Source organism: Sus scrofa, chromosome 15 (genome assembly GCF_054392235.1).
Source record: "Sus scrofa isolate SSC_HxYL_T2T_F1_AM1 chromosome 15, Sscrofa_HxYL_maternal_Yorkshire_Landrace_v2.0, whole genome shotgun sequence".
NCBI lineage: Eukaryota > Metazoa > Chordata > Mammalia > Artiodactyla > Suidae > Sus > Sus scrofa.
This window is the reverse complement of record NC_139397.1, coordinates 117510545-117536483: the sequence shown is the minus strand read 5'-3', so window position 1 is coordinate 117536483 and position 25939 is coordinate 117510545. Positions and strand designations below refer to the sequence as shown.

The 25939-nt window shown below is 43.7% G+C and overlaps 2 protein-coding genes and 1 pseudogene across 5 annotated transcripts in view; all 3 read left to right on the top strand.

Annotated features, from left to right (window-relative positions):
• The window catches only part of FTCDNL1 (formiminotransferase cyclodeaminase N-terminal like), a 387434-nt gene extending 383059 nt beyond the window's left edge, over positions 1-4375 (top strand). The window contains exon 12 of the transcript XR_014830075.1: positions 4294-4375. The gene's annotated coding sequence lies outside the window, so the exon portion shown is untranslated. The remainder of the gene's footprint in view (positions 1-4293) is intronic.
• SATB2 (SATB homeobox 2) overlaps positions 4329-25939 on the top strand; it is a 191150-nt gene continuing 169539 nt past the window's right edge. Inside the window, exons 1-2 of one of the 4 annotated variants that reach the window (XM_021076069.2) lie at positions 4329-4375; positions 8760-8987. In XM_021076069.2, coding sequence (XP_020931728.1) covers positions 8819-8987 — 169 coding nt within the window. In that variant the 5' untranslated portion in view covers positions 4329-4375; positions 8760-8818. Of the gene's footprint in view, positions 4376-6836; positions 7834-8759; positions 8988-25939 lie in introns of those variants that run through there. The other 3 variants (XM_021076068.2, XM_085000302.1, XM_085000303.1) reach the window with 3 other exon arrangements.
• LOC146396073 (U2 spliceosomal RNA) lies at positions 15811-16012 on the top strand (annotated as a pseudogene).

Below are 25939 nucleotides of genomic sequence, written 5' to 3'. Positions count from 1 at the left end.
CACTTGGTGCCGGGCCTGGCCCGCTCGGAGACAGCTCCGCGTGGCCAAAGGGGATTAGAATTAAGAAATCAGAATTTAGAGACAGGTCGCAGCCCGTGGTAAAGCATGGATGAGCAGGCCAGGCATACGCCCAGTGCTGGAACTCAGCCGGCCGGCCACGCCGCTCCCCTCCCGCACCGTTGGGCACTGGCTGGGGCATCGCGCGAGCTGGAGCAGCTGGCTGGGCGCCCTGCGACAGTGCGGCTGCTGGCCGCCGGGCAAGCGGCCACTCGGACGTCCAGGGCTTGCTCCTGTTTGTACTGGGGTGGGCACCAGGTGAATTCCACCTTTCTGCGTCGTTGTTCCTTTCCATAGCTGACATTCCCAAAATGTGTGTGTTGGTGTGTGTGCGCGCGCGCGGGGACAGGTTGAATTTGTTTCAAATAAGCCACAACCTATCCACTGAAGTCCTCTAAGCCGGACATGGTGGTTTTCTAGTCGTGACGTAGCGCCGGGGCAGCCCCAGGTGATGCCCAGTTCAGCGGCCTTGGCCGCTGGGCTCGGAGGCAAGGCACCGCGGCGTGCGGAGGAACTGAACCCCAGGACACTGAGTCAGTGCTCCCTGGGCCATAGCCCGAGGGTCAATCCTTGACGGACTGAGAGGGTGTGCGTTAGGATTCGTGAAACCAAGAGAACAGGCGAGTCGCCAGCCCAGCAAGCCCTCCAGGTTCCAAGCCACTCTGGACCGCTTTGGACCGCCAGATAGACCGACACCCGCTTGGTCCTTGGTCCCAGTAAGTGCCTGGGACTTTGGGTCCCACAGCAAGCGGTCTTGCTTTCTCAGGCGCGGTTTGGGACCAGCATGGGCCAGGAGCCTCAAAACGTTCCGGGCGCCGCTGGGGCTTGGGCCACCTCGGATCCGGCTTCTTGATCTCGTTTGTTCCTGCTTGGGGTGGGTGCGGATTTCACGAGGCCTGTCTGGAGTTTGGGGTTTCGGGTGGGGCGCCGTGGCCTGGATTTTCCAGGTGTACTTTTCATTACAAGAGGTTGCGGCAAACTGCGGGCACCGAAATTTTGTGTGTGGGTAGTTCGGTTTTCCCGGGCCGGGGACTTCCCCCTCCCCCGCCGCATCCTGAACCCCAGGACCTGGGGAAATGCGGAAGGCCGGCTCTGGGACGCGGGGTGAACTAGCGCCGTTTGTTCGGGCCGCAGCCCACGCGGTGGCGCTGTCGGAAGAGGACGCCTCAGCTCCGGTCTGGGACACGGGCCGTGACCCGGCTTGGGGGTGACGGGGCCGTGAAGACTAGTCGAGGCCGCCTGTTTCTTCGCTGCCATCTTGACCTGGGGTTTGGAGATGGGACCGACCACCTACTTCCTGGCTCGGTGTTTCCCGACAGAAAACGCAGCGGGTCCGGAACGCGACTTTGGGCTCCCATCCCAGCCGTCCCAGGATGGGGGCAGGGAAGTAGCGGCGACTCCTTCGGCGTTTCGGTTTCTTTCCCCCTTTGCCTTGTTACCCCGCGGTTGAAAGTCGATTTCTGTTTTAGAAAACTAGATTAGCAGGGCAGTCGTTCTCACACATTGCGCGGCTGCAGGAGATCCAGCTATTAAGCTCTTGACTCTGAAAAAGAATGAAGGGATCCCGGAGCCCGGGGGGCGTTGTCCTGTGTCGCAGGAGTAGTGCTGGGTGCCCGAGGGCTCTCCATCCTTCGGGGTCTCCCAGCCTGTGGCCGTGGCGAAATCACACCCACACCTTCCACCCAACGACTCCCCTTGGCTTCAAAACCTGTTCGTTCGATTTCCTTGCTCCGGGCAGTCAGTGCCCACCCCCGACGCCCTCGCCCATCCCCTACATCTGGGACCCTGGTGCCAAAGGCTCCCGGTCTTCGCTCGAGGCAGCTCCGGGGCCGCCTTTTCGCACGTCCGCTCCCATCCTCCGCACTGTCTATTCCTCTGACTCCAGACCCTCTGGCATTTTGGGTCCTCAGTGCGGACCAGTCGCCCATCACCTTTCCCCAACCAGCGGTCTCCCTGGGACGCATCTCAGTCCAGGCCTCAGGGGCTCGTTCTTTTGAGGATAGGAGCTGGACCTCCACTGCCCCAGCCTTAGGCGGTTCGATGCTTCCTCCCCGCTCCGCCCCCGCCCAGGCCCCTGGAGCTGCTGTGGGAGCCAGGAGGAATTTATCTTTGCCTGGCGCGGGTTAGGATTTGCCCCGCTCTGATGCCAACAAGGAAGGCATGCGGATATCGAAGTAAGTGTCCCCTGCCCCTGTGCTCCGGCCAGTCCCCCGACGCCCCGGGGCTGCCGGGGAATGGACCGGAGCCCGCGCCGGTCGTTCGGTCCTTTTAGGCGCTTTTACCACGGGGTGTTCTGGCCCCGGGCCCTTGTCCCCTCGGCGCATCCAGTTTTCAATCTAAGCCCCGCGCAGTTATGCGGTCCGCGAAAATGTTGGTCACCCAACTCTCCTCGGACAGTCTGAGGCGGAAATTGGCTTCAGAACTAGTGTGGGTTTCATGCGAAAAGAACGATTCCCTCCCGCCTCCTCTCGCCCCCAGCAGAGCACGCCCGGGGCGGGGGAGTGGGGGAGAGGCCGGCCCGCGTGGGTTCCTAGGAGCCGTCGAAGGCTTTTGACGCTGATAATTCCCATAGAATTTTCCCTGTGCCTGAGGGAGTGGAGGCAAAACGCGCCACCGCTTTCCCGAGTTCTTTTAGATGCAGCGCACGGCGGGAGGGGCTCTTTGCTTGGGTGACCAGACCTGAAATCCTGGGAGCCTGGTGATGGACCCTGGGCCTTCAAAGGCCACGGTGGCCCAGCCAAGAGCCAGAATCCCAAGTCCGGCACCCGGTCCCCTGCGTCCGGGCGGTCAGGCCTAGGCCGTCCCGCGCAGGCATTAGGGAAGGAAGGTTGGTCAGAATGGAGAGCTAGCATGCCACAAACCTCAGTGTCCAGAGACAGAAATCAAGAAATGTTGTCACTGAAAGTGCAGGCCATAAAAGAAAGAAGAAAGGCCTGAAGAAATAGAAAAAGGGAGAACATAGAAACAAGGAAAAAACATGCATATTTAAGCCCAGCATATAAAGACTCGTTGATTTTTAAAATAACAAATCTCAATGTGATTATGAAAGACAGGCGACCTTTGACTAAATGGCATATGAAAAAAATTGGGAGTGGGGGAGGAAGGGGGGAAAGTCTGAGTAGATTCCCGAAAAAAACGTCAGTGAGAAGCAATATGAGGGATAAAAATGCTCCCCAATGTGAACTTATGCTTTGAACACTGGAGGAAGCTATCACGCAATGTGCAAAAAAATGCGTTTTGGATAAAATTATTTTTTTAAAAAGTAATTAAAACCAATTCTTTTCCTGAGTGTGATTTTGTTTTAAAACTGTTTGGAAACAAACCACTTGAGGAATATAAAACAAAACCAAACAAAATTTTTGAATCATCATAATTTATTTACTGTTTTAAAAAGTAGAATATCCTAGCAAAAGGTAAAAATATTAAGATTTCTTATTGTCAAAATTAAACATGCTGGAAATAATCGCTTACTTCAGTTGAAATAAGGTCAATTCAAAAATTGTGCAGTAAAAAGCTTATGTAATTTGAAACAGAAAAGGCCTTTATTAGGGACAAAACTCAAGGGAAAAGAAAAGAAATTCGGGCATATATCACAAAACTCCCTAGAATTCTTCTTTTTTAAATCGAAAGAAATTTGTAAATTTTCTAAACATGAATCTACAACAATTCAAAATAAATTTCTAATAATAACTCATAGTATTTGACATTTTCTCCTATGTTAAATGTAATTTAAATGTTTGAATTCTTTTGCCCAAAATGATTTGTTTACTATCAAAAATGGTCAAGAGTAAACTCCAATAAAGAGAAAATCAATTAAAAAAGAGTGCAGAATCTGAAACAAACTGGCCACAATGTACATTTAATTGCACTTAATGGTAAACTTTATTTAAATCGCCCTTCTCAAGGGTTTAATAATTTAGAATCAATAGTTCCTTTAAAAACATAATAAAATATTTACACTTTATAAAATATTAACCGATTAACAATACGGCTATGTTGTTTGTAAGAGTGTAACTGAAGTCCAGTAATCATGCTGTTGACATAAGCCTGTGTGAGGTTAGCGAAATGATCCTTCGAAAAATGTAAATGAAGATCTTCAGACAGTTGTGTTTATAAAATAGCTCATTAATGACTTAAGATTGAATCGCTCCAACCATTCGCATCACCAGATATAATAATAGTGACGAATCAGACAGGAAAGATCCTGGCTAAACCATTTGCATTTTTTTTTTCCAGAAGTACTGAAGTCCTAATATCACCAATTCTTCTAAGTTCCTGGGCATTGATCGGGAGTAGGATTCTGCAGTTCAACACCAAGGTAAGGAAAGAAACAGCATCATTATTATCGTTGTTAAGGTATTAATAAGAAATGCGCCTTTCCCCATTTTGAAAACGGGCTCAAACTTGGACAGTGGTAGTAAGTTGGTATTTACAACACCCCCTTCCCATTCCGAATTGATATTACAGATTTTTAAAAAAAGTTTGTCGATCGAACTTACAGTTTGTTTCTCTGCAGCCCCAAACCTTTTAGCTACCACCACGAGTTGATTTACTTGAGCCACTTTGTTCTCAGACATCGAATTGTGCGTTTTCTCTAACCCGTTCACTTGGGGAGGTGGGAAGGCATGAGGGTTGGAGGGGGGTGGGGGTGGGGTGAAAAACGGAGAAAAGAAAACGCCGCCAAAAAACTTCCAGGGTGGCTCCCCTAAGGTTTACTATCTATCTCTCCTTTCTCCGCTCGGCTCCGATCACCTCCCGGGTCGCCTTGGGCTCCCCTGGAACTTGGTGGGCGGCGCCTGGGTACAGGATTCTCTGGGATCTAGGCTCTGAGAGTTAGGCCGGGGGCAGGTTTCGCTTTGGGGACCCTTTCTCTTCCAGAGGCTCCCCTGCCTCCCGGTCTCCCGCTTTTGAAAGGGTGGCCGCGCACACGCCTCCCGCCGGTTGGTTGAGGCGAGTGGACCGCGGCCTGGTCGGGGGTACACGAGACTGAGGCGGCTTTCTGCTGCGGGTGCAAAGGATCAGGATTTTCCATAATTGCCCCCCGAGCGCGTTTCTCGAAACCGAATTTAGTTTGACCCTCTGGCGCCGCCGTAGAGTCAGCGCTTCTTAAGGGGGAACCGGTGGCTCTGGGGGCGAGGTGGTGAGGAGTCCTCGGATCCTGGGGATTAGGAAGGAGAACCTAGGTGTGCGGCCAGGACAAAAGGTGCTGCCAGCTGAGGGGACTTCACTGGCGTCAAGACAGGCGGGGACGCGTCCACGTTTTCCCGCCGCAGGTCGGGACCAAGGGTGTTAGCCGGTGCCCCAGGCGTCTCGCAGGGGCCGCGGCCCCTGCCCACGTGCTTTCTTTAAGGAGGTCCTGTGTCCAAGTGGGATCCTAGGAACAAAAGCACGGCCAGAGCCCAGCTTGCTTGGCTAGTGCCAGCGCCACCTTAAATGAGCACCGCGGCCGGAGCCGGGCTACTGGAGGCTGCGGCCGCGGGAGTCGGCAAAAGTTTGTGGCTCAGTTACGCCTTCGCTGGACCTGCTGGGGACGCCCCCGCACGGCCTCCCCCGGGATGGGGAGGCCGGGTCCTCCTCGCACAGCTCTGCCCGTGCTCTCGGCATAGGGCTGGAGCAGCTTGCGGTCCCAGGAGTCCCAGCCCTGCAGCCAGAGGACAGGCAGCCCCACCGCCCTCGTTGCCACCGCTTCACGGCCTGCAGGCGGCCCGGGCTGCGCTGCTTGAGATGTCGCCGGCGCAGCGAGCGCTCCAGGGACGTCATCCAGGGATGCCCCCCGCCCTGCGCCCCTCCTGCAGCTCCTTTTTCTGGGCCACCCGCAATCCGGCGGGCAGTGCTGGTTCTCCTGCCATTCGGGATACCCGGGCTATTGTTCTGGACCCACGGCCGTGCCAGCTCTGAGGGAGAGGCGGCCTTCCCCGCGCGTGTGGCCGCGCGCCGGGCCCGGACGGCCGGCTCCGCTCGGAGGGGGAGCTCGCAGGCATCGGGAAAAGTTGTTCGGAGGGGCGGAGGCGGTGGATGGTGGGCGGAGGCGGTGGGTGGGGGAGGCGATAGCCCTCCTATCTCCAAAGTCGAAAGTACTCCGCGCAGTTGGCAGAACCCTGAGCCGAGGCAGCCGTGGTTGCCTCCTGCGAGTGGGTCTCTACCTTCTCGGGGAGACGAGGCAAGCAGCGCCCGCCTTGTCGCCGCCGCCTCCGCGCTGGGACTAGTGCGCCTCTGGGCTGGGCGAGGCGGCTGCGCCCAGAACCCGTCGCGAGGAGCAGGACGAGACCCCAGGCCCCAGCGCCTGGGCGCACCCACATATCAGCCGCGGCCACCGCCTCGCGCGGCACTCGGTTCCCTGCCATCCGTCCTCCGTCGCCCCGCGCGCGCAGTCCTCGGTCCTCGCCACACGGCTCTCCCACCGCCGACTCTCCTTCCTTCTCCCTTCTCCCTGCTTCCCACCCGCCCCTCTCCTGTCCCTCTCAGCCTTCTCTGCAGCCCCGCCGCCGTTGGGTCGCCGGGCTCACAGCGATTGATTGATTGATGTTTAATTTCCTGCCAGGCGGGGTCCCCCTCCCCCAGCAACCTCCCCAGCCCTCTTCCCCGCCCCCCACTCTCCTCCTTCAATGCGGTGGACCAGTCTGGCTCGGGTTTAGATCTTTCCCCCCCAACCCCCATCCCGAAATAACCCAGAGACTTCCCCTACCCCCACCCCAAATTATTATTTTGAAGGCGCTAGATCTGGGGACGGAAAGGGGGAGGGGGAGAAATCGGAAACCGAGGACAACCCAAAAGGACTCACTTTGCCTGATGACTCAACGCAACTAATAATCATCTCCCTCTCACTGTGTGTCTCTCTGCGGCTTGTCAGTGAGTCCGGCTCCGGCTGCTGGCGGCGGCGGCCGAGAGGGGAGAGCCTGAAGGTGACAGCTTGGGCAGCCGCTGCTTTTCCTCCCGCGTGCGGTCCCAGGTCCCTGCGCCTTCTCGACTCTCGGTGGCACCGGCCCTAAGGCTCTGGCCGCGCCTCCTCGGGAGCTAGCTGCTCTGCGAAGCCGCAGCCCCGACCCGCCTCCGCCGCCTCCCAGTTCTCAGCCCTTTCTCTCCAGAACGGGTCTCCTTCCCGAAGGTGTGAAAAGGCTTTTTCAGCCTCCTTCTCTCTTCTCCCCTCCTCCGTTGCCTCCTCCCCCGCTCGCTCGGGTGCCCCTTTGGAGGAGCCCTCCTTTCCCTCTCCTCCTCCTCCCCTTACTCTCCCCCCCCCCCCATCATCACCATCATAACAACCATCGCCGCACTAAGAAGACACCCTGACCCAGGACCTTAAACGTTAGGACCTGGGGAAGAGGAAAGGGAAAGGAGTAAAGAGAAAGGAAGACTAGGAGAACACTACAAGGCAAATCACCAGAAACTTTCCACCCTGGATTCTCTACTTTTGCTCCATGGACAGAGCCCCAGCCAGCCAAGTTACAGACAGACCGTGAGCAGTAAGTACTCAGGGCGAAGGCGCCTGCAACCAAGCTTGGGAGTTCGGGGATGCCCCGGGTCCAGCTAAGTTCACTCCCTGTCGCTCTCCCTCTCTCGGACCGCGCAGCCGAGGGAGTGCGGGCAGAACCTTTGCCCTCAGCCCTCCCGCTCCGTCCGGCATCTATCGCATCTCTCCTCTCACCTCCGCTCTGCCACCCCCACCTTGTCTCTTTGAGCCGGGGCGACGCGGCTTCTCCCACGGCGAGAGTGCCCACGAGGATTCCTAGCGCACTTTGTTGTGCCGGGTTCCTGCTTCTCGAAGATGTCAGTGACAATGTGAGTGCCGTTTCGTCAGGTGTTTTCCCCTCCTCCAACGCCCCCCAAAAACCCAGGGCTGCCGAGATATGCGGGTTCCCTGAATAGCGCGCTGCCAGCCAAGTGACCCAGAGGAAAACTTTTTGGAGAGATTATCAAATTGGGGTTGACGCAGGCCGCTCCTGCACCTAATAATTTAAATGCTTTTTGCTTTTGCGTTTTATGCTGAAGAGCTTTTTTTTTTTTAAAATCACTTAGGATCGGATGAAGATAAAAACATTACAAAATAATAACGATTGTAGCCCCCGTCCTTGCGATGAAGGTTATTCTGATGAATACCTCTAACTGTTGGGGATGCTTATTCATGTGGAAATAGGGTTGATTGTGAGCAAGGTGTGTCTGTCTGTGTCCCAAGACGTGCTCGGTAAAGGTACAGCGCGGGGACTCAAGGGGTCTTTTTGCCAGGCCTTTGCCTACTGCCCCGAGATTCTCAGCGCATCCATCATGTGTTGTTTAATTTGGTCTCTTATGTATTTGTGTGCACCCCCGCCCCCTCGGGAGTGGGTGAGATGTCTTTATGAGGTTCACTTTTTCGGAAACCCTGACCCCCCGACAGCGAGGGCCATCGCACCCGAGAACGGTTTGTCCCAATGAATGGACTACTGGGCGCCCCTGTGCGAGGGCCGGACTTCGTCATCCAGAGCTAACTAACTTGTGGGGAGCAGCGACTGGGCCAAGTCGCCGCACCCCCAAGTTCTGGGCTTCCTTTGGGCCGCCCAGGGTAAAGTTGGGACCCGCTTCCCGGTTCGGGCCCCTTGGGTAGCGTGGGAGGAAGTTTGTGTGGCTTTGGTGCAGCGCTCTGCCAGTGGCCTGAACGTCTATCACGTGTGTGAGCGGTTTTCCCTCTTTTTTTCCCTCCCCCTTCCCTCCCCCCGCCCCCTCCCTAGGTCCCTGCGCGTTTTATTGCGACCTGCCGGTGGGAACTTTGTCTCCGAGTCGGAGCAGCATGGAGCGGCGGAGCGAGAGCCCGTGTCTGCGGGACAGCCCCGACCGGCGGAGCGGCAGCCCGGACGTCAAGGGGCCTCCCCCAGTGAAGGTGGCCCGGCTGGAGCAGAACGGCAGCCCCATGGGAGCCCGCGGGAGGCCCAACGGCGCTGTGGCCAAGGCCGTGGGAGGTAACAGCCCGGAGCCGGGAGGCGCGCGCAGCCCGCGGCCCGGTGATAAAGGCCCGGGTGTCAGGGTTCAGGTTGATTAGGCGCTGTCGCGGTGTAGAATTACAGGAAGTGAATTCCAGGTTGCCAAATAATGCCCCCGTCGCCTCTCATCTGCAACGGGTAGCTTCATCTTGAGTTAAAACACGAAAGTGGTTTACCCGGAGGGTGGCATTTTTTGGGCACTTTGCCACTGTGTGCTGAGGTGTTGGCAGGTTTATGTCACAGCCAGCTAACTGTTTCTAGATTTTCCTAGAGAGCTTTTTAGTGCTTTAACTCGTTTGCCTTGCCACAGGGTATCTCTTGTAGGGACGAAATTTAGGTGCGCTCGCTTTTTTGTGGACTGATCTTTAAGACGCAGGCTAGTACAGAAGCAAAAATATTGGTGTGACTTTGTATTTAGGACAGTGCTTCGAGACAAATGATGAGACAAATGATTAACAGTTGGAAATATTTCCAGCCACATTTCAAGTGGGAAATAAAGAATCACCACACATCTGTCAGGCCCTTAGAGAATTTGATGCTACCTTTTTTTTTTTTTTTAAATAAAGTTTAAAGTCATATGCATTTCTAACTTTACTATGCATTATAGCACAACAGGTAAAAACAGCATAGTAGTGTTATTGGCTACTTGCTCTTTTCCTTTCTAGGAATTTAATATTACTTAGAGAAAATCTTTGGTAGTTTTATCACTTAGTCATTTTCTTTTAAAGTGGTTAGGAAAAAAATAATTTTATAAAATAAAGACATGCAAAAGTTTAAACATTATTAAAATATTTCGAGGTTTATATGCCATTTGCTTAGTTGTCTTTTACATATAAAATGCACAGTTCTACATGGCATGCAGTTTTTTTGTGTATTTGAGACAAATTATTAAATTTTTTTTTGCTTCTAAAGCCTTTTTCCCCCCTAATAATTTCAGTAGTAGCCTACTTAATAAGATTCTTGTATTAGCCTCTCTGAAATGAAACAGAACCCTGGCAAAAGTTAGTGATAAATTCCAATCCCATGTTCTAAATAGCCATAGTATGTATTTCCAAGTAAAGACTTAACTTGAAATATCTACTTCCTTTTAAAGATATTTTACAAAAGAATAGGTTTTTATTTTTACTGTTTTTTCATGGTAGATATTTAGGATGACGTGCCTTAGTTCTTATATTAATCATCTCCCTTGAGAAGCACTCATTCTCTCGATTTTTAGAGCTTTAATAAAATGATTTGGCCATAGATTGTGACTTATGTAGCTTTCATTTTAGGGACTTGAAGATAGACTTTAATGAAGCAAAAGAAAACTTGTTAGTTCTGTGACCCACTTTTTTAGAAATAGTGTCTATTAATGTGTTGTTTTGACACAGAGGTGATAACTTTTCATATCATTTTTTAGTATATGTATATAAGAAAGGAAAATGTATAGTAAATATGGTAGAACCAAATGTTAGATGATATGATAGGTACTGGTGATGTTGGACTGAAAAACTTTTGGAAATCTTTGGAAAGGATATGTTCTCAAAGTGACTTTATACATAAAGAAAAAAACGTGGACTAAAATTTCAGTTTCTTTCTAAATTCACTAAATTGAAAGGAGTCTCTAAGCATTTTAGAATGTAATAGTTAACAATTGTGCTTCCCTAAAACAAGTTTTTTGTTCATCCCCATATCATGTTGAACTATGAAAGAAACTGCCTGATTTTGTTGACCAAGGATACCCTTAGCATAAACTAGTGATTGGTTTTCATATTTTCTGAGATAGTAATTTACATTTGACCATTTAATATACCTTCGATACAGACAAATATTATTAAGTCTTGGTGAAGAATAATACATTTGTTTCAACCAGCTGGTTTAGTCACTTTTTATGAGCTTTAATTTAATTTAGTAATATCAAAGGTCTTCTTATCTGTTTCTCAAACTGAAAATAAAGATGGCATTATTTTTGTCTCAATAAGTACCATTTGTAATACTTAATGGTAGTTAAAATAATTTACATATGGTGGATTTTTAAAGATTTTTTAAAAGAAAGTTTATTCTATAGAACATAGTAGATTAGAAAGAATTTAAAACAACTTTAAAATATAATAACTTAGAACATAAAATTTTGATAGTACAAAGTTTTCTTCCTGAATGTTAATGACTATTTTGTGGGATTAAGTTTATATAGTTTGCAAATGTACATTGAGATGTTAATAATTTTATTTCTTTATAACTTTAAATTATGTATATAGATTGGAGAAAAGCAAAACCTTTTAAAAATGCACACCCTAAATTTTAAAAATGTTTAAAATATATTTATGTTTAGTAGTTCTTCTATAATTGAAAGAATTTTTTTGGAACTTATAAGAATATTTCACCATTCTATCTTTTGTTTAAATTTTCTTTATGAAGCAATATAGTAAACATAGATAACTACAAAAATATTTACAGCTCTGGATCACGTGTTACCATTTTCAGATATGTCACAGTCTTATCAATGTTGTAAAGATGGCTATAATAATATATATTTCAAAAATAGAGGTCAAAATTCGAGAGGATGTATTTCTCAAGCTTTTGTGGCTCTCTTAAATGATCTCCCCCTAAAAATAAGGGAAATCATTAAGTTAATTGGTTGCCCAATAAAATGGCAGTTTATCTTACTGCTTCTGATAAATAGCCAGGTGAATAAATGTTTCTGAATGCATTGGTTACAGTAGTAAATTCTGTTGCTGTAATTCCACTTTATTAGGGAGAGAGAGTTTGCTATGATTTTTTGGTGGGAACTAAATATTCATTTTAAAAAAGAGAGAGACATTTTCGTGTCTAGATTTAACTAGTTGAGGTGGTAGAAGAACTCTCACGGTCTTCAGAGTTGTGGTTTAATAGGGGACTTAAAAGTTAGTGTATTGTTTACAATGTGGTTAGATTTAGAAGACTATTAGAAAGTAGATAACTTTTGCTTTGTATTTCCAATACTTTCTAGAATATATTTGCTCTTATCTAAGCAGTGTGTTTTAAAGCATGTATGTAATAAAATATAAGTGCTCAGACATGTATGACAGTCAGCTTTTATAGAAGGTCCGGGGGTGGGGGGCTGGGGAGGGGGAGGCTAATATCTCTTTAAAAAACATATGAAGACTGGGAGAGTTTAGAGCAAGCAAGAGCACCGTGGTGTTGACAGCTTTATATCCCTGCTGGGTAACATTCACTTACTAGAATTGGCGTCCCCTCTCAGCTAGTAATTCACTCCATAAGGATTTTGAAAAAGGATGATTAATGGTGGGGAAATTTATATTTGTGAAATTGTTGATTAAAAATTACAGATCTATTTGGAGATTTAGAAAAAGAAAAGATTATTAAGGATGATGAAAATAAGAATCAGATGATCCTTTTACCACCATTAGCATAAGTACCTAAAATGTTCTGCTGTATGTTATGCTTCAGCCACGCAACCTACAGCATAAAATGAAAGTGATGCCAATCAAGTTTCTAGAGGAAGCAAGGCATTCTGCTTTCCTCGTGGACTGCTGAAAGGCGCTGGCCAGTTGTGCCTTAATAGCAATAAATTACTATGCTTCATTCATTGTTAACACAAGCATTTTCATTTTTTAATGTTTGGCTTAAAGAGAAACCTTCAGACAGCTTTATTTAAACTGAATGAACAGCGCTTGAGTATACCAGATGGTGTATTTGCTGATAGGAGGCATTAAACATCAGAAATCTTTTTGATATTTTTCATTTTCCTATGAATTTTGATGATTTTTTTTTTGGTGTTAAATGTTCTAGAGTTCAGGGAAAATGTTTAAACACTGGGAATGTCTTGCCTTTTTTGAAAAAAATTAGCTATTTTGGGGGACAATATATTGTTTAAAATAACTTAATCTTGTTGAAGAATTGCTTATTGAAGTTATGACTAGTTGACCTGGAGAAGACCTATCCTTCTTGCTACCAGGTAGCTCTTTCAGGAACATAACTGTCTTGTAAGAGGGAAAAATCATTATGCAGTACACACTGATGCACTCAAATAGGGAAGCAAATGTGATCCTGATTGTTGGGCAAGGCCTCATCTAAAGCTGAACATTGTCTACAACATCAGTTTAATTGTCTGCATGTGGAACATATCCTTTTATAATAAAAGAAATGCAGTTCAGGTCAGGTTTAGCCACCATATCAGCAGTTGCAAAGGGATGTTTTACTTTTTGAAAGGAGTGCAGACATGAAAGAGTGTGGATGTTGACCTATTGGAGTGTAGAAAATACTTAGGAATTTGAAACATTGTCAACATGGGCAAAATGGAGAAAACTCATTAAATTCGTTTTAGCCAAGGATGTTCACCATTATGCTGATAGGGAAGACCCAAGTTATAACTTGAAGAGAGAAAAGATTGTATTTCCTATTCTATCCCACTCTTTTTTTTTTTTTTAAGGATTTAAGATCTTTTAAATAGAATGAACTTAGGCTTTGGGGTCATCCAACAATCTAGTATGTCCTCTGTAGTTTTGCTGAGGTAGAAAAATAGCCCTCTCTAAAGTGTTTTCAGTCCTTGGCCTGTTATTAAAATAAAGATATACTTGGTTAAAAAAAAAAATATACGCATTGGAACATACACATTAAACAGAACATAGGGTATCCGCCCCTCGAAGTCCTGAGCATAATTTGATGTTTTGAGTAATTTTGGAAGCCTTATATTCCATCAGCAGAAACCCACTGACCATTATATATTCAGGATCATCTGCAGTGAATATGTGTAAGTGTGTGTGTTGGAACTACATAGATGTCCCTTAAGGCATCTGTTTTTTAACCCCTGCAGAAAATAAGTAATATCATATTTTTCCAGGAAGTTGTGACTCACAGTATCAGTCTGTACATCTTAGATATCCTGTGTTAATTCTTCTCTGCTTGTGTAAATGTGTGTACACATTTTGCCCATCTATCTCTGTAAGGAGGGAAACAGACTAATTTATAATTTATTAGATATCTAAGAATATCAATTTGAGTCATTTTAACAATATAGAAATCAGTTTTATACCAGGCCACATACGGTACTTATTTGGTATATCTGGTAAACAGTCAAGCTTGGTGGTACTACTTTGATGATTTAAAACTCTTATTTTTAGAGAGAGTTTATATGATATATAAAAAAGACAAATTGACAGGATGAATTTCAAATTGTATTATTTTCTTTGGTGGGTTTTTAGAATTTTTAGGTTTCTATTGAGATAAAAATGACAATTTCTCACCATTAAAAAAGGTTTTTTAATAACTAATAATTTCCGATTAGGTGCATAAAATAAGTACATAGTTTGTTTTATTTCAGGAAGCCAAACTTGTAAATAAATAAATAAATAGCATGTAAATAGATTAAAAGGTTATTTATACTCTTTACTAAGTAAGCTTTTTTTTTTTTTTAACCTATGTAACTAATGTGTGGTAACATAAGTAGTTTTTACTATCTTCCTTACATGAATGCTGAGATACAATGGCATTTTGGAACATATTTAAGGATAAAGCATTTGACAAAAGTTGTATGTGTAACAGTTTGTCAGTGAAAAGTGACAAGTGGGAAATGACAAATGAAATGTTGGCATCATCATTCTTTATTTTGATAAAAATGTCTCAATTTGCAGTGATATAATACTGTTTCATATTATTTCATGAGTTGTGTGAGATGCATAAGGGGAATTTAGATTTTGTGAACGGAAAATTAGCAGCCCAAACTCTCTTTTCTGATGCTTTGGCAGCAAGTTCCCCCTCCCCCCCCAACTCCCCAAGAATAAGAACAGCAGTGAAATGTTGGATCTAACCCATACATTTTAACTCACTATTTTTCTGAAAAAAAAGGAAGGAAGAAAGGAAGGAAGGGAGAAGGGAGGGAGACAAACAAAGGAAGGAAAAGAAGGAGGAAGGAAGAGGGAAGGAACTGAAAATGGTTTCAAATAGGAGATCTTTATGCTTAGCTCAAAAAATGAAGAAGAGAATTTGTCTTTTTGTTTCCATTCTTTTCTTTATGGCAATTTTAAAATGAGTAATTTCCTTTTGCTGACTTTGATTGTATCAGGCCTTTCTCACTTCCAATCACCACTGTTCTCCAGCATTAATTTAGGGTGTCACTGTGGAGAGCTGTGAATTCCTTTTATTTCAAAGTGCAATAGAGGTTTGGAAGTGTCCATGTGTTAAAAATGGATTTTTATATACAAAGGATTCATCATCCTACTACTTACGGGTAATGTGATAGATATTTCAAAGTCAAAGTAGACGGCCCTGAGTGGAATTGAGATATGAGTTAAAACCAGAGCCAGTTGAAGACTTACAGATTTCCAAAAAAGTACAGGTGTGCCCTCTGTAGTGTCTTAGTTTCTATATTTTCTGAAGTCTGTAATCACTCAAACATTTATTTTCTTCTTTTATGTGAAATAAGCCCCACAAGGACTTCGTATTACACAGTGTTAATGAAAAAATGTTCTGTGGTAGAGTTTTCAAAATCATGAAACTCCATCTACACATTTTTGTTTGTTTGTTTTCAATTAACAGAATTGTTTTGCTGTTTAATAGCAAGTGATTTAAAAATTGTGGTAAAATCAGTATAATTAAGAAGCAGTGAAAGACGGCATCAGACATTGTCTTCTACAGCTGTGTCTTTGCTTCTCATTTGCAAAGTTTTACTTATTCCAGATTTTTTACTAAGTAGGTAAAAATGACCTAATATGGAGTAAATTGCCTTAGATATGTAGTGTATTTTTTCCATTATTAGTTGATGTGTATGCCTTTGAAATTAAAAGAAAAATAAACTAGTGAATATTATAGTTAATAGTTTGACACTGCTTCTTCGGCCCTTTGGCTAAGATCAATTGTAGTATCTGTTCTTATCAGTTTAATATAGTTACTGGTTTGACAAATGCTTGAAATGGAGAAAAAAAGCATTAATAGAAATTTTAAGAATTTGAACCCTGCAATAACCTTGCAATGTGAGCAAATTATGGCAGTATTATGGCAGTATTATATTGTACTAAGAATATCCTTTATTTGTATTTATGACATATTAGGATAGTAAAACTCTCTGTGGGATGTATATTTCAGTTTTAATTGCTCCCAGTATTATTACTGTTTGCTTGTGTTGAAGTGGATTAGGTTCTGCCCTGAACTAGTTGCTTTATCATTGGAATAGAGTTCTATCTTAGCACAGTGAGCTATTAAACTGTAGTATAACATAACAAAAAAGATAAAATTTAAAGTTAAGAGGAAACACGGCAAGGTATCATTTATGAAAAGGGGTGCATTTCACACTGGAATAACTGTTGGTGCCTGCTGATGGTTGTACACTTACTAAAATGTGCACAGTAGCTTAGTGACTTTCTTTGTTGTGTTGAAGTCTTGCACAGATATGAACAAAATTAACAGAGACCCTAGCTAGAAAAAAATGTTTTCCAAAGCACTAAGATCTGATGGAGGTGATTTGCATTTTTCATAGAAATAATTTGAATTTCATAACGTTAAGCACAGATATCTTTTATTTCTTTTAAAAGTATTTTTTACTTTAAAAAAATTTTTGGCTAGAAAGCAAGTGTATCCGCTGTTTTATAAGAGTAAGATTGATTTTCAAATTTCCTGATTCCTATTAAGATTGCATGTTTTTATTGCATTTGTTCCGATTATTTATATATACATAAAAGAAGAGGGAAAATTGATAGCTTATTAGGAAAATGCATTTATATTAAAACTCTTCAAATAGCAGTGGGTTTTCAAAACATTGTTTTATTTATTTATTTATTTATTTATTTATTTATTTATTTTGGTTAACAGAACAAGAACTTTCTTTAGTCATAACCCAAAGATGCTAATAGAGCAGCATGATAAATGTCTCTTTAAGTGTTGTAGTAAAAGAAAATGACTTGTCTTCTGAGGCAGTGGAGAGTTTATGTTGTTTTGGACCCATTTCCCAAGCAGTGATCGAAAACAGATTACAATAACAATTATACAGTCAGAAGATGCAATATCCATTTCTGCTTTAATTGAGTGAAAGAATAATAAAAACATCATTAAGAAAAATGAGGTGGACCTGTCACACAATGTATGAGTTTTTAGTCTTGGAGAAGATGCAGAATAACTGAAATGGTTCTCACTTACTTTGTCGTGTTTATTAGCTAAAATGTGTTTGGGGGAGAGACCGTTTGGTTCTTGCTCCTCCCTGGGAAGTTCAGAGGAGCCCTTGGGAGGTGGTTGCTCAGGAGACATGAAGAGGGCTCAGTGATTTGTCTTTATATGCAGTTAGTTTAAGAAGGAAATCACATTTTCTTATATTCTACCTGAGGTGTAACTGCCTTCTCTCTCTGTCTCTCTCTCTCTTTTTTTTTCCCCCACTGGTGTAAATGGAAGTCGAAAGTAATGAATGTTCCTCTTGTTACAAAACCCTGCCAAGTAAGGGTTAGATGTGGTCCCGGGCCTGCTGTTCTTCCTCCTCTGGCTGAAGGGGAGGGAGAAAGTTGAAGGTGAATAATGAGCACCCTTATTTTTTCTCAGCACACGTGGGATTGTGGGGGACCCCAAGTTTCCACATGGACACATCACCTTAGGTGACATTCATATAGGTGACATAGACTGTCACCTGAGATGCACAGGCTCTGGCCTCCATCTGCGGTCACTGGGGCCATTGAATCGATAATCCTTCACACTGTTAAGCCTCCAGCCCTCATTCCCCAGGGTCAAGCTTTCAGCAACTTGGAGCGAGCCGGCTGGCAGGGGCTAGTGTTCTTGCAGTCTAGGCTGTATTTCTTACTCTATTCATAGAATTGTGTGCTCCTGGAAACTTGGGTGATGACAGTGGAGCTAGCCCAGACAGTGGAGTTAACCCCTGATCGTTGTGGGGTTACTAAAACCACAGATAATGTTGGCCATCAGAGCAGCTAGGGCCCAAGGTTGGATTCAGTTGACAGAGTTAGAGGAGACTATTTGGTCTATGGCTAAAAGTTTTCTTGAAGTCAATATTTAAAAACCTTTCTAAAAAAGAAAAAAATACAACCAATCAAACAAAAACACAAAACCTTTCTGAGAGTGGCAAAATGAAAGGAATACGATAGGCAGTAAACTTTCTGGTGGAGGTCTCATAATCCTGCAACTGTCCCAAGCATAATCCCTTTCAGACAGAAATTTATGTCATATGGCTCAAAAGGCTTTAAAAAAAAAAAAAAAAAAAAAGCACCAAAACTCAGTTTAGAGAGTCAGTTAATAGTGCCTTCATTAAAATACTTTTGTCAGCAAAGGGTTTTTCAGTTTTAACATTTACATAACCTAACATCATTGACGAATGCTATGCACTTTAAGGGTCTATTAGTGGTTCCATTTTTTTTTTCTGGGCTTTATAATTTAAACCTAAACATTAATTCTGGGTGGAACTTGGCATAATGTCTTTTTGCCCTGGAGGGAATTTTTGTTGTACAAAGGTTTTTTTTTTTTTTTTTTCATACAGTCACCTTCCTCATGTCTCCCCTCCCCTAAGTAAATAGCAGTTAAATAGTAAAAGTTTTAAAAGGGCTTATTTAATTCAAAAAAAGAAGTGATTATTTTAGGTGAATTTAACAATTTTCCATTAGTTCACATTGTAAACTAGTGCTTTTGATATTAACAAAAAAAGATCTGTGAGACTGATAATGCAATGAAAATATTTTTCTTCTCTCTCTCTCATACTAAAGTCATGTGGCAATTTTTAAAAACAAAATCATATTTGAGGACCCTTGAAACTTATAAATCATTTATTTGTCTTTTTTATTAGAAGCTGAGAGACATAATAGTTTTTTATTTTATGTCACCTAAAATTATAAGATTGACTAGAAGGAAAGAAGTTGGGATCTTGCTGTTAAGTAATAAAGGGACTAAATTTCCCAGTATTAGTTATTCTGGAAAATGTACTTAAAACTAGCATTCTCAAAGTGATCTTTTCAGTATATTAATACTGCGTTAAAGTTCTTAGAGTGAGGAAGCTCTGTGATGATCAGTCATCATGATCTGCAAACCAGAAGATGTTCGGGACGCTATGAGGGTGCCTGCCTGAAGTCGATCAAAGAGGAAAGTGAGGCTAGGATTCTTGCAAAGCTTTTCTGGTTTTTAGCTTACCAGGCTCCATTCAGATAAGATTTTGTCCTGTAGATTTATTTGGCAGATGTGGTATTAGATGACCAAACACCCTTCATTATTGGGGGAGTATAAGAGGAGCGAACTGTTCACTGAAAGCAAGTTATTACTCCTTTAAGACCCAAGCAGAGGCACTTTACGAGGGTAAACAAGGTGATCCTGATTTTTTTTTCCCCCTTCACAATGAATTTCCAGGTAACATTTAGCACAACTCAGTCTATTTACAGGCCCCTTCATATAGTAAGTTTGAGCCTTCAGCACATTTTTACAGCTAACTTAAAACCCCCCGCCCCTAAAACTGGAACTTACCATGGAAAGCCTGCCAACGCTGTCACAAATGGTCATTAGTTCCCGAGAGACTTGGAGGAAAAAAAGAACTGGAGGAAAATGCCGTAAGAACATTTAGTAGGAATTTAGTTAAGAACCATTTTGTTGCACATGTTTTTTTTTTTTTTTTTTTTCCCCCACTACCATGGCAAAACTGTCTGGGGGCCGACCTTCTTCATATTTGGATTGATACTGCACAGTGTCCCATGGAAATGTATAGAATTGCAATTAGCCAGGGTCAGAGTATAAATGTACCTCTTTTCACACTATTCCAAGTGGTTAGTGGAAAACAAGCAGCAAAGTAATTCCCTCAGCCCCCCAATAAAAAGATTTATAGCAAAATAATTCTCAGCCCCATAATGGGACTGTTGTAGGTTTTTGTTTGATATTTATAAGACTGAAATACAGTCCATGTACCCAAACTAAGCATTTATTGTAAACAAGTTAACTGCTGAGAGCTTATATTCTGTCAAACATAATTATATTGAAGATTGATGTATAGCTTGAAAGGGAGTTTGAGAGAGACAGTTCTTTTTAACCAAGAAAAGCCTGTGAGATGCAGTTCTTTGCTTCCTTTGATATGACTCAATGAAGTCATCTTTCTCACAGCCAGCCTCTCACATGTAACAAACACAGGCTTGCTCTCTGAAATCATCTCTGTTTGTCGTCGATCCTTCTTCTGTTAGGAAAATAACGAAATGAATTTATGTTCCTGGAAACTGTTAGGTATAGTTTCTTTTATCGTCTTTATCTAGATCTGGGCAGCGAAGTTGCTAAGATAAAATAGTCCTCTCAGTATGGCAGGCAGGCAAGTCCTCCTTGGGCACCTGGAGTTCACCCAGAAGCTTAAACCTATACCTCTTAGTTAACTTCCCCAAGAACCTCTTTCTCTTTTAATACAAATTTTTGAAAAAGAGCCTTTGACTTGTCTTTGTGTTATCTTGTGTTAAGCTTGTGAGATTAGAACTATTTTGAAACTGTGGTCTCTCGGGGTACAGGGAAAAACTACCGTAATATGCTTCATTTTCTGGCTCAGGAATTATTCTAGAGTTAAGGAACTTAGGAATCCAGGGAATCTAGAGAGAATGAAATCTTTTTGAGGTTGAGATATTCTGTATCTGAGATTACCCCCAAAATGAAAAGGGTGCATCGCTCTTCCAGCGTTTTTTGTGCTTTAAGGAAGATAGAGGCTTATATTTTCTTTAGGATTAAGATTTATCACTTTTTTTTTTTCAGCAGACAAATCTCTTTGGGCTTTTGTGACGCTTTTCAAAGATAGTTCAAAGTGGAATAACGTTCTTCCTTTGGATAACACCGAGAATGAGAATAAGAGTTTTGGTGGATTTACATGCAGTGACTAAAATGATCGCTTGTGTTTTTTAATATCACTTAATTCTGTCTTTTGAGGTGATATACATTATAAAGGGGATGTCTTAGTATCACAAAGTGAAAAAAAATTCTTGTTTTCTCCTGTTGTTTTTCTTAAGTAATTGCTATAAATTATGGAGGTATATATATATATGCTTAAAATACCTTGTCTGGGAAGTATTCCATCAGTGGGGACCCAAGTTTCCCCAGTCTGTGTGCTGAGTTTTATTAACTTCATCTCTGTCACAATAATAATATCCCATGTATTGCAACCCAGAGATCTGTGTCCCCTTAGGGAACTGCAGAATACACAGTATGATTTTGACTTTCTTGCCCTCTCCTCCTGTTTTTTTCTTTTTCTCCTCCCCAAAGTTAGCCATTTCAAGAACCTGGTTGCTATTACATCTCAGTGGAGGCATTTGTTGGGTACACGAATGAGAGTGGCTTTTAGTGGTTGGGAAAGGATGGTAATGGCTGCCTGTCTGTCTAAGCTCGGCTTTGTGAAATCTGCATTCATTCCACAGTCATGATCTTTATACATCTATTAAATATCCATATATGTTTTGCTGTTTGAGACATAGACAGTGGGATTTCCTCTGGTAAGGGAGAAAGCCTTTTATTTTTCACTATAAAAACTTTACCTTTTCAGGTTTTTATTTGATAAAAATCTCTCCACTCTAGTATGATTTCCTTTGGGGCTTTGCACCAGTGTTTGATCTCAATTTTTAATAATTTTGGTGAGTTAAACTCCCCAAAGAAACCATGCTTGTGCTCTGAAATATTCCCACTAGAAATCTGGGTAGTCTTGTCTTATTGAGATCTGAGTGCTTGATTCCTTTATTAATTCCTTGCTAGAGAACCTCAGTACCGTTAACCTTTCCTTAACACTGCACTGGAGAAATTAATCAAGGTCTTTTTTAAAAATTTTAGTTGTTAGATGAAATAACATTTAGGCAGAACTCAAAACCTGAAATGACAAAGCAAATGTTAGTATAAAGATAATTTTTATTGACTCCTTTTTTGACTCCTGGGGCTTGAATTGCAAATAGCTTTTCCAGAGAGGATAATAAGAATGAAGGGAGCAAGCAGCTAATACGTCTCTAGTTAAATATTATTTAAAAATTTATCCTCCCAGAAACCTCCAGAATAAGATTTTGCTTAATGGAGAACAGAAATCCTGATGTTAATAAATTACGGTATAGTCATTTTCACATGCCACTGAGTCTCAAGCCTCACTAATATATGCATTTCTAACTCAGCGTGAGAACCTCAAGAATTTAGTTTTGAACCGGGGGATACTTACACAATATGCCATATGTTTGAACTCTTCTGTGATACACAAACTTGCATATTCTACTTACAAAAAAAATTTTTTTTTTTTTAAAATTCCAAATCAGTTAACATTTTGTCTCTCTGTAGTTGCTGCATTTAGAAAAGATGCTGCGGTCCTTCAGTACAGGCTGTGGGTAGGACTGCAGATGAGATGCCCAGGACTGCAGGGTGTGTGCAGTCACAGAGCACAGTGCCGCCGGCCGCTTGAGTCCTACTTGACTCTGATGCCTTCATGGTGATGTACTAACAATTTCTGTCGACGGGTGGTCATGCAGGGCCCTGTGTCTTGTGTGCTCCACCCCCCTCCCCATCCTGAGAACGTGGGGTAGCTCCTGAATCCACTGGTGCGGATCCTTTCCTAGAAAGCTTTCCTTGTCTGCCTCTGCTGAATGCGGTGCAGTAGAGCCAATGTAATGTGGACAAGTTAGGCAGCTGGGGAGTCACCTATTCATGTCTACGTGGAGCGAGCATTTTGTTAAAATGAACACACATGTCTTTGGGGCTTGTGGCAGGTCAGCCTGCGGGATCGGGGGAGGAAGGGGCAGTGGGAAAATGAAGACTCATCTAAGTCCAGTCCTTTTTGGAGAAGGAAGAGTCCGGCCTCTCCTTCACTCTAACTGAACATTGCTGCCACCTGGGAATTTAGTTCCTTGGGTCAGGCTTTCTGTGGCTGAGTTCCCAGGTGTAGCTCGGGGTTTTTTGTTTAGATAAGTAGCCACACTGTGCCTCCTGTGTGTCTGTGAAATCCTGTTTTGCAGACTGCCAGGCCAACACCATCCTGCTACTGCATTTCTGTAACTGAAGAGTATTGAGAGACCTGGAGTTTATCCTTCAGCCTTGAGATCTGACTTCAGGTTGAATTGTGGCTTCTCAGTTTGGGGACAGGCCTGGAGTCAGAGGTCTGGAAGACCAGAACCCATCTCCCTCCCTACTAATTTAAACCCAATTTGAGCCTTTGAGGTGATTAGTGAGAGAGGACCAAAGTTTACTGGGCCATCCCTACCCCTGGCCTATTTTTGGTTCTTATCTTCTAAAGTTAAGATCTGCCCCAGGGGCTGCAAAGTGGTGTCTGGTTTTGCTAGAGAGAATTCTGAAAAGAAAATATTTCTTGATCTCCATACCCTCTCCCACCTCCTCATAGAGGGAGTGGCATCAAGCTTTACTTGGAGGTCTAATTCTGAATTCTAAACAACCGGATCATGGACGAACATGAAATAGAATGTCTGCATGTGTATGTGGCTTAGAGTTTGCCCTTAGAGTAATTATTAAGCACATTTTGCCTTCCCCTTGATTGTAGGATTAACTGGTTCTCCACCATGAAGATCGGCCCAGAACTTTCACCTGTCCCACCTCTATCTCAGCTCCTACTTCCTCCTCCCAGAAGAGTTCACAACAAAACCCACAACAAAAACAAATGCATTAATCCTTTTGAGAATCTGTAGTTCACAGGCAAAGGAGAGAAAGGAACTTTGGGAAGTGGAGCAGTTTAGGGGAGTCTGGGGGACCTCTGGGGGACCTCTGGGCCACCTATGGCTCCCTTGTCCCCCGACTGGTGAAAACATGTTTTTCTTTGTTGCGGTACCTAAGATTCTTTCCAGTAGAAGTTATTGTGGGATACAATGAAAATATATCTGAAGAGATTAAGGGGCTACCAAACCATTCAAATAGCCAAGTGTAGCATCTTTTTATCTATTAATCTCTTTGGAATTTTAGCCCCTGGGGGAGTGGGAGGCTGGGTTGGAATGTGGAGCCTGGGGCTGCCAGAGCTGGGACTAGACAGCAGGGTGGGAAAGAGGAGAGTAGGGAAGACACACCTGATCCATTTTGAAATTTTACCTGGGACTCCAAGGAGGGGAGGGACACTCTATTCATTCTTTCTGTTTCTGGTTGCAATTCTTGGTGTTCAGACTTGCCTTTATTGATTTAGGGTGGGAGGAAGCATTTAGAGGTTAAGACGTGCAGGTTACTTCTCTTCTTATCTGTGACTCAGGGAGTGTGTGTGTGAATGTGAGTGTGTACCGGTGCATGTGTGTGAGAGAGACAGGAGAGAGAGGGTATGAGGCTATAGAGCAAGTAAATGGCTGTTTTTCTAACGTAAATTTGCAGTAAAAAAGATAGTTGCCACTCCTCACTCCGTTCTCTCCCAGTCCTCTGAAAGACCCTGTGTTATTCACTGTTTCCGGTAGAATTTGTTTCAGTGTTTCTAAGGTTCTACTACGATTGATCGATTGTGGTGGTCGTTGAGCATGATGCTTTACTCCAGGTTCAGTTTTATACAAAGAACAGATACATAAGAGGCTCTGCCCTAGAGCCTTTGTAATCTTCAATTAACCCAGAGACCTTCCTGGGTAATACAATGAGGTCTACTGCTGGCCCCAGGGAAGGGAGTAGGCTCTCTGGCTACCTTTCTTCTGGAAACAGTTGGTCGCAGGAGCCCTTTGAAAGAGAGGAGGAGACAAGCTGGCTGGCCTCTTGCCGTTCAGGGGGGCAGGTCTAGAAATGAGGGTGGACCCAGGAGGCAGAGGGGCTGGGGATGGGGCTGGAGCCCAGCCATGCTGAAGAAGGACCTGTCCTTTGAGGCGTGCTTTGTCTGTGAGTGACGGACGGCAGGGTCTGTGTTTGGTTCCTCCTCCATGCCCACTGCAGTGCCTGACCTGTTGTGGTAGGCCGTCGAAAGGTGACATCACCTTTCTCACAGTCACCCAGTGGACACAGCAAGTGGTGAAGGGTCATTTTCTAAAGAGCCCAACCCTTAGGTTTCTGTGGGTGTGGGTGTTTGGAGTGTTTTTTTCCAACCCCCAAGAAAGCTGTGTGCTTGGGATTTAAAGCTGGCTAACCTGAGCTGCTCTTCTCTGGCCTCTCTTGGTTTCTTTGGACATCTCATTTTCCTATAATGAGAATTATAGGAAATGAGAATAATAATAACCCTCCCACAGAGTAAATGTGGGGAGAAAACAAAGGTGAGGATGTATGTGAGACTACATGATGCGTGAGGAGGCTCAGGGCAAACAAGAGGGTTGTGTCCCAACTTTTGCAGAAGGTGTAGCATCTTGTCATCTGGACCTCCTACCTCTGGACCTTCTTTCATCTTTCACTGTCAGGTTAGAGCCAGCATATTAAAGAGTCACATTCATGCCAGTGTTTTGTCATTTCCTAAACACTGTAATTGTTCTCTAAAATGAAAGGAAGGGGGAGAAAAAGCCTTTCTTTTATTAAAGAAGTTGGATTAATATAGTTAAGAATAAAACAATGGCCTACAATTTGCTCAGTGATGCAGGGACAATATCACAGATATTGGAGTTTAACCAAGAATACATCTGTCCTCAAGTCTCCTAAGATCTGGAACACAGAGGAGGAAGATAAGCGAGGGGCATCAAAACAATGGCACGATTGTCCTGCTTATCAGTGTGTGGCGGATTTATCCTGGTTCTGAAAAACCATTGTATATGTTGGTATTTGGCAGATTGCTCAGAGCAGCTTTGTCTGATAGAAATGTAATAGCAGAAGCATTTAATTTTCTTATAGCTTCGTTTAAAAAAGGTAAAGAAACAGGTGAAATTAATTTTAATAATACATTTTATTTAACTCAGCATATTCAAATTATTATTTCTACATGCAGTTAATAAAAACGTATGTTTTTTAAAAACATTTTTGGAATTAAATCATGGAAATTAAGTGTGTATGTTACACAGCACCTCTCAGCTCAGGATTAGTCAACATTCAGGTGCTCAGTCACTCCTTGTGGCTAGTGGCTACTGTATTGGACAGGCAATTTTAGAATATGATGTACAGTG